The 12,387-nt window shown below is 41.4% G+C and overlaps 1 protein-coding gene across 20 annotated transcripts in view; it reads left to right on the forward strand.

Annotated features, from left to right (window-relative positions):
• The window catches only part of LOC134516735 (epigen), a 66,893-nt gene that overhangs the window by 20,170 nt on the left and 34,336 nt on the right, over positions 1–12,387 (forward strand). For 18 of the 20 annotated variants that reach the window (XM_063337256.1, XM_063337258.1, XM_063337255.1 and 15 more), the window contains one exon: positions 4,223–4,348. In XM_063337256.1, the coding sequence (XP_063193326.1) occupies positions 4,223–4,348 (126 nt within the window). Of the gene's footprint in view, positions 1–4,222; positions 4,349–5,467; positions 5,562–10,422; positions 12,376–12,387 lie in introns of those variants that run through there. The other 2 variants (XM_063337273.1, XM_063337272.1) reach the window with 2 other exon arrangements.

Below are 12,387 nucleotides of genomic sequence, written 5' to 3' on the forward strand. Positions count from 1 at the left end.
GAGTGTTGCAAAAATGGTAACTTCTACCTTGCCAGATAGAAACGGCTGCTGTCATAAGCCACTGTGCAAGATGTGCAAATGGAAAACAGCTTCTTGTGTGTGTCTGCATGTGGGAGCAAGATCCCTATTCTCATTCTCCTCTTCCCATGTAATACTTTTAGAAGAGCATCTGCATTCTGGGTCCTGGTCTGGTGGCGTGTTGCGGTGTGTCTGTTCATTCTGATGCGGTACTCTGTTTCTGAGGAGTTTTCTGTTCACTTGCATTTATGACTTTTGTAGTGCTTCAAGTCGGGTGCTTCTGTTTTTACTCTTGAGTTCGAGAATACCTGTTTTCACATGGTTTCTCTCTTTTGCCCCCAGCCTCAGGACCCCAGTTTTCCAGCTTACTTTGATTGTAACTGTCCGTGCAGTTTAGTCCTTCCCTCTCTTTCCCTCCCAACTCCTTGCATCATAAGTTCCAACAATGCTGCTTTTGTCCAGCCTACCCCTCCCTAAAATCGGTGTCTCTGCTTCCAGGTGGAGCTTCCTAAACTCTTTCAGTACCACACAGCTTTTGCGTTTCTAGGCAAAGCATAATGTTTCGTGTTACGGAAGCAGAACAGTACATATGCAGCACTTTGCATCCCACTGTAGCCTTTCCAGTCTTAGCCCACTGTCCCTGCTTATACAGATATCCCATGGAGTCTGTTCGTTCTGCCATGGGCCCAGACCCGTAGTAGAACAATAAGTGCAGCTTTACCTGTGGTGCTCGTATGGCCACCACAGTATTCCCAGGGCGGTGATGGAGGCCGTAGGCAGTCTTTGACTAGTTGACCTGCTGCTTCTGCTGTTTTGGCTTTCCAGTCTGCCTTGAGAGAGACAAGTCATCTGCCTGCAAGGTTTGGAGAGGGGGTAAAGAGGAGAAGGAGTGGGGATGCCAAATGCCAGGTGAAATTCTGCTAGGACTACTTGTGCTGCCCCTCGGGGCATGATCTGTGGTCCTCTTGTATAGGAATTGCTGATTTGTCAGACCCCTTAATTCAGATAGTGGCTGGTTAGCTTTCTCAGGAGTTGGTTACTTTACAGTCCTTGTACCTAAGCTGGGATTAGGTAGGGCTTTGTTTCTCTTTTGTTTAAGAAGTGATTCATCGTTTTCTACAAAAATTACCGATGAAAGATTTTCCCACATTCTTCAGTCAGTGCATTTTAGGAATAGCTGCTCTAACGCTTATCTCTTCTACTTGGTATGTAAAGCAGGCTTAAGTAAATAGATCTGCTCATTTGGTTTGGGGGTTAGTTTATTTGTTGCTATTAAGTATTTGGCCTATTATCAAACCATTTTACAAAGGGTGTAACTGTGCAGCTTCCGTTAATATGCTTCCATGCCTATCACACACAGATCATTTACCCCCATAAGGCTGAGGCATTATCCAATTACGAGCCGGCTTGCAATTGATTGCATAAGAGTGTGATGAAGTAGACGCAGCCAGATGTTATCAGATGGCATTGGAAGGAATTTGAGGTCTTGGCTTGCTCAACATCAGAAGCAGAGTTTCAAGCTTGTGTCCTATGGGGGAGTGAGAAATGGAGAGCAAAGAAGGTTCTTGTACTGCCTCTATCTAAAGGATTAATTGGCTGTGATCCAGCACTTTAAATGAAGCCGAAGCCATTGTATACCAGAGCTCGCCTCCAATAAAACTACAGTCTCAAACCATGTGGATTTGCTTTTTTTTTTTCCTTCTTTTCTTTTTTTTTTTTTTTTCCTTCTCTGCACCTGAGAAAAAGCTGCTTTGGTGGGGAGAGGGGAGCTTAGACTCCCCCTTTAGAGATACTCTGTTACTGGGATGAGCGTTCCTCACAGTACTGAGGGAGAAGCAGCAAGGTGAATTGTAACTCTAAAGTTGGAATGTCCCATCACTCAAAGTTGGAGGTTGCATTGTAGGAAACAAATTTAGGAAGTCATTTAAAATTAATACAGAGAAGAGATTGCTGCTGTTGCAATTAATGTATGATAGGCTAATGCGGATGATGTATAAGGACTTGATATTCTTGGCTCTCTGATAGCATGCAGTGACTTTGGTCTCAGATGCTGCTTTGCCTTAACATTCCAGGAGGTGCTTCGTTTGTTGTGATTGTCCAGGCGTAAACTTTCAGATGTCTGGTCATAGATGATGCTGCTGTTTGTAAAGTGGTGCTAGTATGTTTGTTCTAAGATGGCCTTTCCTGTAATTAAAACTGCTCTCTGCAAAGCGGGATCCTACTGAACTGCTGTTCTTGAAAGGGAGGTCTTTTCAGTGCATCAAGTGGAGCTGTTGGCATGCCATAGAAGTCTTGCCTCTAGCTTCAGCAGACTGGGGAGGCTGGGAAAGATTGATCTTCTCAAAGTACACGTGGTGCTACCTGCAGTTAGAAATCCCATGCAGCAGTGATCTTTACAAAGTGGAAGACATTCACTGTCCGGTATTACTCCTTAGAAAGTGGTGTTTTGCCCCCATCTCCTTTGGTAGGACCCAGGTCAGATTTTACATGTAATTCAGTTGTCATTTTTGTACTTCAGTTCTTTCGATACCTAAATAACTGTTTTGGTGTCTCTTGCTGTGTATATAGATAGCTCAGCTGTGCTGACTGGAAACATACAGCCATTGACTCAGCTCCTAATCTGGAACCTGAAGTGACCTTTTAGGTTTTCTCAGTCCTGACTGTTGAACATCTTTGTGATGAATATCAAGATGCTTTACATTTAAATGTGCTGAAGAAATACGGTGCATATGAAAGAGATGAGACAGCTTGTTGCAGCACTCGGTCTTAGCTGCAGTTTCTTAATAGCAAAAAAATCATACTCTAGGACACTGAGGCCAGGCCCTCTTTGGTCAAGCGGGGAGATGGCCCAATTTGCTATAAATAGCAGGACATGGTGTTTTGTAGAAGTCCCCTGTGAGAGGTCAGTGTCAGACACTGTGTGTCGTGCAGTAGCATGGTTGTGTCTGTTTGTGTTCAGTTCATCTAATCTCAAAATTCTTTTTCTGAAAAATTACTGCCTAACCAGTTGTTTGCTGTCTCTTGCCTTTGTGAGGGGTAATTATTTGTATGTAAATGTGGTGTCTTGCCTTCCTCTCTGTTCGATGTCAAATGATTTTAGATGCTTTGTTCCTTGTTTCCAGTGGCACTTGAAATCTAAGCTAATCTCTTTAAAGTTCTTTCCAGCTTCGTGTCATCTGCACCTTATGCCCCTAATAGATAATAAGCAATCTCTGCCATTGCGCTAGTGACATTATAAACAAACACCTGGTCTTTGTGGTACTTCTTCTGCACACGCTTTCATTTTCATAAAGTACCATTGCAGCCTCTTACATGGATACGATTACCCACCAGATTTTCTGTCTAGTATGTTTTTCTTGCTTGCTTATGAGAAGATCAGGTGGAGAAAGCTTTGCTTAAAAGCCAGTTGTTTCTCTCCTACAAATTGAGCTGCTGCTGTTTATTATAGCTAAATCTGAGCTGGCCATTCTATTTTTCCTTGTTGTCCAACTGTTGCTTATAAATGACAGGAATCAAAAATAAGAAGGCAGGGTAGATCAGATTCTATTACCGTGCTAGCGTATCTCTCTCTCTATATATATATTTTTATTTTTTTTATAGCAGTGGTATTTCACTATGATTTCATGTAGTTCTTCTTCATTATTTAAGTAACTGCTTGAAATGTCATGCAGCTAACAAGTGAAGTATATGAGAAATCAGAGGAGTCGGGAGTAACACAAATGCAATACAGATATTAAAAAAGTAAAGATTAAATAAAATGCTGTCGAGGTTAACATACACGGCTTGCTTCAGCAGTTGACAACACATCTCTATCAGCAGACCTCTGACAATACTAACAGTTTCTGGTGGCTCGCAGAGCATCTTTATCGCCTAGCTTTTCTTTGGAAATGCTATGAAATGGACTTATTACCACAGACCAGCAAGTACTTCCATCGTTGAGGTCATGTTGACTATGTTTGTGACTGCAGGTTTAGCTGAGAATATTAAGTCAAAATGAACAAATTCACCTGTTCTTCTTATGATTACAAACTGTGTGAAACTGGGGAATAATTGTTTTCTGTGAGATGTATCAACAAAAAATCAAGTGAAAGACTTACCTTCTTTTCTGTGCATACATACACATGCATGTACACCCCTTGATATAATTTGAAACTGATGACCTAAGACTACCTGGCCATATTAATCAAATCTATCTTGATTCCAGGTATCCCGAAGTTGATTACAACTGATATGGTGAAAGAAGGTGCAGCTGTGATTGATGTAGGCATCAACCATATCCACGATCCTCTTACGGGAAAGACCAAATTAGTTGGGGATGTGGACTTTGAAGGTCAGCAAAACACTCTTTATACGAACCTGTTGGATAAATATGTTAAGTTTGAGGGATTCATTCATGATAAATACTTGGAATAGCCAGTGTCTCAAATGAGATAAGACTTGCAGGAATTTTTTCTAATTTACTTAAATAAGAAGAAAAACTATATGTTTGTATATCTGCTCTCAAGAAATGGTATGTTATTTAAGAGAGGAAGCGTTACTTTCAATTACGCATACCAGCAACCTTTAAGAGATGCAGATGAGCTGTTACAGCAATGAGGTGGCAGAAGACGCTTGTCTCCCGGTTTCTTTAATCCTTTGTGAGTCTGTGAAGCGTTTCAAGAGTAAGCAATAAAAACAGTTTCTGCTCTTTCACAAGTATAGGGTCTCCCACTGTTTATAGCAAAGATTATTATACCACAGCTTCTCAAGCCTCCTTTTCTGCTCTCACTCTACACTCGTATGTGAAAATCTTACTTCTGCTTTACAAGTATACTTTATGCTAAGGTTTAATGTGGGTTCGTTTTAAGCTCGGTCCAGGCAAGCCTAACAGATAAAAATTTGTATTACATATTGATCTTTTTATGTTTAATGTGTTGCAGAGCAAGTTCACAATTTAACTTGATTAAATATCTCTGCTCTGGAGGAGCTCCAGACTGGAATAGCAGGATTGTTGCAGTTGAAAATTAAAGCTTATTGGCAGAGTTGACTGTGGGAAGCTTAGACAGCATTTCCCCACATTATTAATGGTTCTCAACAGTTCCTTATTTTGATAAGTATGAAAATCACCCACAGGTTTTTTTCACGGTTATTAACATCTTGGCTGGCATAATGTCTCAAAGCTTAATTATATTCAAAATGTTTCTAGCCAGCTGTATATATTTGTCATTACATCACTCCCTTAGTTCCTGCTTCTTTTACTTATCGTACATGATACCTGTCTGTTAAAGTCAGTGAAATTACTTGCACGAGTGTAGCTAAGCGATTGTCTCGGCAGGCATTTGGAAATGTATAACTGTACGTGTACAATAGAGCTCCAGTAGAAAAATACTTGGAGTGCAACTCAGATTTTTTTTGGTTTGTTATCCTGCTTATACTATCACAAGTAAAAGGTTATCTTTTCTGTTTTCAGAACCGAACTAAAGTACAGAGAGTTTTCAGGATTTTTTGTTTGCTTTAGCAGCTGTGGGAGGAAAAAAAGCTTTAAGTTTGGGAAACATGAAATAGTATCCTTTTTGTTTGTTTTTCTTTAAATGCGAGACCTTCTGAATGTATTATAGGTGTAGATTCAATGGCAAGGCCATGATTCAGAGTTTCAGCAATGCACTGTATATGTCTCGTCATGTCTGCTGTGGGTTGTTCTCAGGATTTTACCTGGGGGGAGGGAAGATCCAAAAAAGAGGGAGGAACTTCAACTTGGATTATGCCACTACAGTTGCAAATAGCATTTCACTGTACATTGCCAAAGGGAAATTGTTGTTGGTTCGTTGGTATCGGTGAAAGTTTCACTAAATCTCTAACAACAAAAAAGAACCATCCCAGTGTATACAGTTCTAAATACTAAAAAGTCAATCACCCTTGCGGAGTATTTGGTTTGGCAGTTAGGAAATGGAACAAGCTAGTGTATTCAGGTAGCAAATAATTTTATCCTTTGACTCCCTTTGATCACTCGACTGAATTTATATTTAAGCTTCAATGAAAATGATTTTTGCAGGTCGAGGCTAGGTATGTAAATGGCTAGCATGACATGCAGCACCTCTTTAACATCGTGTAGCCCACCAGTACCTACTGTCTCATCAGCTGCTTTTTTAAGTAGGAAAATGTGGCCATAGGGAGAGCAGAGATTTAACTGGGCAATCAGAGGTTAAATTTGATTTGTAAGAAATAGATGGAAAGGGCTTATTTCACCAGGTCATCTGACTGAAAATCTCCCGTAGTGGAAATTAAGTTTATTAGATGGGTGGAAACTGTTTTGATTCAGTTGTCATATCCTAGCAATACTTGGATGCTATACTCTAATCTCTAGGGGGTAGGTTAAACACTAACGTTTATTTTTATCTCTTTAACAACAAAAGGATGACATTTCAAAATTTTGTAATGTTGTTCATTATTGAATTCAATGTAAGAAATGCCTAAAGGAAAATATTCCTACCACATTCCTACCACAGGCCAAGAGAATTTGATAGCTGCTCAAAAAAAGAGTTTTGAAATCCATTCTGAAATCTGCATTTGTTTGAGTCATGCCCGCTTCTGCTGTAGGCAACAGGGTTGCATGCAGTCACCCACAGCCAGAGACCTTGCCCTTGACAGCGCTTCCCACAGTGGGCTGAGGACTGACCTCTGCCATATGTGTGTGTACACACTCTCAAGCCAAGGAACACACTTTGGCTGTCCTTTAAACTCAGCAGATGAGGAGGAGCAACAAGATTATTTAGTTGACTTAAAAAAAATTTAATGGTATCAGACTTGTGCGTATCACTACTACAGCTGCTATAATGGCTGGCTTGGTAGCGATGGCATCAGGGTACCTCTGTGCTTGTCAGACTTAAACATTTATTTTGGGCAAAAATCACAGGCTGTGTTATGGAATGTCTTTAAACAGTATTTGTGATTTCCCCCATCCCATATGTCCTCTTTATTTTGAGACTCCAAACAGTGTCCACATCAAAGGAAGAGATTTTTTTTTTTTTTTTTTTTTTTTTGTCCAGAATAGCTTACTGAGCAGTTCAAGGTATCTGAAAGAACATGAGTGGAAAACGCAGTGCACGTGGGGGTCAGCTGTGAAGCGCTGAGGTACCCAGTCTGATATTGCTAGGACATCTTAAAGTGCGTGTGCACCTCTCCATATATAAGCAGCACAGCACATTCCATGTACCCTTATATATGTTAAGAATTTGTCGAAATATATGGTCCAGGGAGAGAAACTTTTGTAGCTTCTGGGAACCACAAGAGGGAGAGTGAGGTGACAGGGAGGAGGAGAAGCAGTGGCATCCTGAGATTATTGCCGGTGCCATTTTTGCTTTTGCGCAGCGAGTTTCAGGCACAGAAAGGGAGACATATTTCTATGAACAGGGTAGTGCATGTGTGGGTGTACTTGGCCCTGTTTTATAGGGCTTTTGTTGCCACAGCAGTAATGCTAAGGGGGGAGGAGGGCTATGAGGACCAGGAATATGAAGTAAAGCAACAACTTAAAAAGAGCATTTAGCTGGAACAGCTTTTTTGGGTGGAGCACCGTTTCCAGGAGTGACTGGTAGAGCAGGGTAGTTACACGTCAATGTAGTAGCTAACCTTTGAAACTGGAACTGGAAATGCCCGTGAAACCAAAGCGTAGAGAACTCAAATGATTCTTCCCATATCTCTGACAAGCAGATGGTAATGCTGGTTAGAGTCTTTATTGGATAGGTGATATAGTTGCTATATCAGTGGAGGGCTTCATAAATGAGAATTGCTCTCCCCACTCGTCTGTCTTGCACAGCCTAGGGGATGTAAAAGAGATTCTGGAAAATGGGTGCCACCAGGAGTAAAGAGGGGTTCCCATTGCTGAATAGCAGAAAAGACTGCCTCAACAAGTGATGGATATGGTAAAGGGTGATGGGCATATAGTATGAATTTGCTTAGAGTAAGGATATTTGTACATAGTAAACACAGGGGAAACAGGGAAATGGTACATTGAGTATTATTAAGGTGGAGAATGGACCAGATTGACATACTGCTTCTGGATAGACCAAGTGTACCAAAAAGAATCAGTTGAGTGAAAACCAGGGAAGCATATCCTGTCCTCATCAGCTACAGGACCAATGCCTACCAAATAATTGGGCAAGCTGACAAGTTTCTTGAAATTTCTTCATGTAGTTTAAGAGATTTACCAGGATGGTCTTCGAATCCTATTTCTTAATGGAAATAGCGTATCAACTACAGTTGGTGGAAAACCCAGGCTTTGCGACATCAGTCGCTTCTGACGGTTGTTTGCTGATGCTTTGCATTTGTCGCGTTACCTTCCAGGCTGCAGGCTTCTCTTCAGATTATTGAATCTTTTTCAAATTATCTCTCTGTGCAGCTTTTTCAAATGCTGGTTGTGAAACTAGAAGGTGGATGTTCCCGCTGCTTTTCTATGGCATTTTTTAGTTAATTTCTCGGTTGATTTTGAAGACCTGGCAATAAAAATCCAGTCTATGCAAGCTTGTCACCATATTGCTGCTCTGCAAAAATCGGCGAAAGCGTTGCCTGTTGTGATGCTCTGCTGGTGCAAGAAATAAATAAAAAGGTTAGCATTAGGCTATGACCGCCAGGACGCTGGATTGACTGAGTGCTGATGGCTGGCAGTAAGTTGCTGGATGGCCAAGTCTAGGTACTCTTCCCAAGGCTACAGCGATATCCTATGCGCTGCTGATGAGCTGAATGCAAAGAAGTTTGTGTGCATAATTACACACTGGATTTTTCTGCCCCAGATGCCTCTGTTGCTTGGCTTTTAGAGGTACTGGGGGAGGAAAGATCTATGTATGCAGTACGAGAATTACAGTACTGGGCCGTAATTCCTTGGTTTTCCTTTATATTGCTGTTAAAATAGCTGCGGTAAGGGAAACAGAGGTAACACCAAAAAGAAGGAGCTGTGCGAAAAGGGGTAGATGCTTGCTGGTCGGAATCCCACAGTGCTTAGTGGGAGGAATCCTAGGATTTGTAGAGTAGAACGTGGGATATCTGCTGTGATTGCTGAGCACGTGATTCACACTTATGCAGTGCTGCAGGGATGCAGTGATCCAGAGTAGCTTTACAGGGACTAATAAAGCTGTGTGGAAACAGTGCTTAGGCAGGAGTTACTCTGCATCACTTAATGCAGATTCACAAGACCCAGAACTGCCTTCAGGTTGAGACTTGCCCGTGGTTTGTGTGATTAACCCTATTAGGTGTCTGATGTCCTTAGCTTTAAAGGAACCTAGGAATGAAGGGCTGTTTCCAAAGCAGTGGGTCCTGTTTTTCAAGGAAACAATCTACATTTCATTTCTTCTGAAGAATCAAAGGAAGATTTTAAGGTTCGACAGAAACTGCAAAATAGCAGCTCCTCCCCCATAGGCACCTAATTTGTATACCAACGTGTACCAGATTGGCAGAGAGATGAGCATGCATCTCGAGAAAGCAGGGTTAAAGCTAGGGACAAAGTTATACTGTTGCTGAGAAGCAGAAACAAGACCTTCTGGAGGAACCGACCACGCAGCACCTTACTTGCTGACGTGAGATCGGTCACACTGAAGTGCCGTCTTGGAACTGTGCTTTGGCCTAGTACACTTCACGAGGAAAGGAAAATCTATTTACATTTTTGAGGGCCAGGTTACTTTTCCCCCTTTGGTCGCTGGTATTCATCTTGGAAAATGGCATTCACCATATCTGTATTTACGCTCGCAGATGGAAACTTATCAGATGGTAGTTTCCCCAACATAGACACCTGTTCTGCATTTAAAAGTCTGGACCGGCTTTTGTGAATAAGCTATCTGGGTGGTTTTATGCTAACTGATACAAAATACATCTTCTGCCGCGCTGACCCACGGGGATTTCCATAATGATAGAGTATGGGAGAGAAATTCCCCAACAACTTGTGAAAACAGTGTGCTGCTGCGTGTTTAGTGCTGAGTACAGTTACTAAGACTAGAGGCAATGAATGTTGTACGTGATATTCATTAGAAGGCTTTCTTTAGGTAAGGCATGGTCCGGTTGTGGGTTGTACCTCTTTGTAAGTAAGATAGGAGTAGTTTGAATAATACCACAAAAAGAGGTATGTAACATTGCCTTGGAAACAAGCTTATTTCAATTTAAAATGCCTAAAATATTTTCTATGGTAATTACTGTGTTTACTTCAGATGTGGGTATATTTCAATAATTATAACATTAATTTTGGAAATTTGTAGTAACTGTATTAACCGTAAACACCAATCTCAAACGGTAGGTAGTTCAGAATAGTATAACTATTAAAAAGACAAATTATTTGTGTTTGAGAATATGAAGAATAACTGTCATATGAGATCTTAATTCATTTGTTACAATTTACATGTAAAAAAATGCATTGCAATATGTCTACCTTTACAAATATTTTAGCAGTATGTCTGGTGGTACCAGTCAACTGAGTGATTAAAACCTTCCCAGTTGTTATTGCCATCTGTCCTCAATGAGGTTTAATCTTCTGTTCTTCAGCGAGATACTCGCCGTTAACTTCTGCGAATGCTCTTGTTAGGTCCATGCCTTGGGGAGTTCAGACAGGGGATTTTTTATTTCATTTACTCCCCCTTAAAATCTAGCAAATGAGCTTTCAGAAAAAAACCAATATCCTTTCAAGTTCGCCTTTAATATATCTTTTTGAGAGACCTTGTTATTCTCATCAGTAAAGCACCGCATATATTCAAGATGAATACACTTAAAGCAGCGGTATGTTATCTTGTTTGTTCCAAAATCAAGGCGCTTTTTCTCATAGCCAGGTATAGGTTCTGTTCTGCGGTGACTTCAGTGGAAATGTATGTGCTTGTGTCAGAGTTATGCTTGCTCAGTTTTCTCCTGTGTATGTATGTCTGCCTTTTTAAAAACAACGCTTTTAAAAGTGGGGAGTGAGTTTTCAAGGAATTATTTCTAAGCAAGCAAAAAAACCCCAAACTAACAAACAAAAAAACCTCTCATGGTGGCACTTGAGAAAAAAAAAAAACCCTCTGTAGTAATCAGGTTAGTAATGTGCCATTTGGACTAACCATTATTAGCAAATAACTGCTCATTACAGTTTGTCATGCAACAAGTTCCCAGCCAGTTGCATGTAATTCCTTTGCAAGTAACCTGCAATTCCAGTTGATTGCATTTTGCAACAGTAGATAAGAACATCAAGTCAGGATTTATTGCTACGTTATATTAATTGCTTGTACAAAGAGGTTAACTTGACAGGTGTTCACTTAAGTGCTTAGAAAAAAAAATCTGCACGTATTTACCCCTTAACACAAGCATTCAAGGTGTATACTGACTTTGGATAGTCTGACATGGTTTGTGGTTGGAGCTAATTCAGCTGTAAGAGTTTCCTTTCTGTTTGAGTCTTTGGGAAGATCTGCGCCTCCAAATCCTAGTTCAGTATAGGCACCAGAGTAACACTGGGTTGGGGGAGCGGGGGAGTCTTCTCTGCTTCTCTGGAGGAGCTGAGTGTTTATTGCTGAGGTTGCAATGGGAATTTTGCCACGAGGATCTGTTTTACCTTGAAGACAACTCTTGTTTTTGTTCTTTGTCTGTATTGTGAAGCAGAAAAACAAATCAACCAGGAAACTGTACTTTCTCCCTCTGTGGTTTTCTTAAGTTCCCTTTTCTGATTGTAGAGTATCTGTGTTAGAAGCAGCAAGCTAGAGCCGGGGAAGGAGGCCGAATGGGTGACTTAACTGCTGCTGGTGCTCTGCTGTGGATTTTGACGGTTCCAGCAGGCTTCTGCTCTGTGTGCCTCACCTCAGGAACACACACCATTTGGGGAGTCATCTCTTTACTTGCAGAATGAGATCCCCAGCTTCCATAGCTCTCCTGGGTATTGAAGGTGCCGTATCGCAGTTGGCAGCTGGTGATGCAAGTCTGTGCTGCCCTCCTGGGGTCGTCCTGCCCTCATGTCACCCAGGCGTTCCTGAGCCAGCTGGTCAGCCAGGTCAAACAGTCGAAAACTGCCCCTTAACAAAAAAAAAATTGCCAGGATCAACCTCGCATCTGTCTGACCACAGGCTGTTTGAATGCATGTCGCTCCCATGAGGAAAGGGCAGCCTGCTGCGGGTAGATCAGCTCAAACAGGTTGTGAAACCATGCCCCAGAACTAGCCCCTGGGTAATAATATTCAGATGAAGAAAACTACCTTGCAGCCCCGGTCCTGACTGTATCCTGTCACTGCCATGGCTGTAGGAAAACTTCTGCCTTAACTTTTCCCATATTCTCCGGTGCTTGCCAAGTCGCAGTCCTTTATGCTCATTGCCAGTTAGGCGTGTGTGGGCAACTGAAGAAAAAAAGCCAATGTTTTTGAAAACATTCTTAGTCAATACCTTTTTCTCTTTTCTCTTA

The sequence above is a fragment of the Chroicocephalus ridibundus genome, chromosome 5 (assembly GCF_963924245.1).
Source record: "Chroicocephalus ridibundus chromosome 5, bChrRid1.1, whole genome shotgun sequence".
NCBI classification, from domain to species: domain Eukaryota; kingdom Metazoa; phylum Chordata; class Aves; order Charadriiformes; family Laridae; genus Chroicocephalus; species Chroicocephalus ridibundus.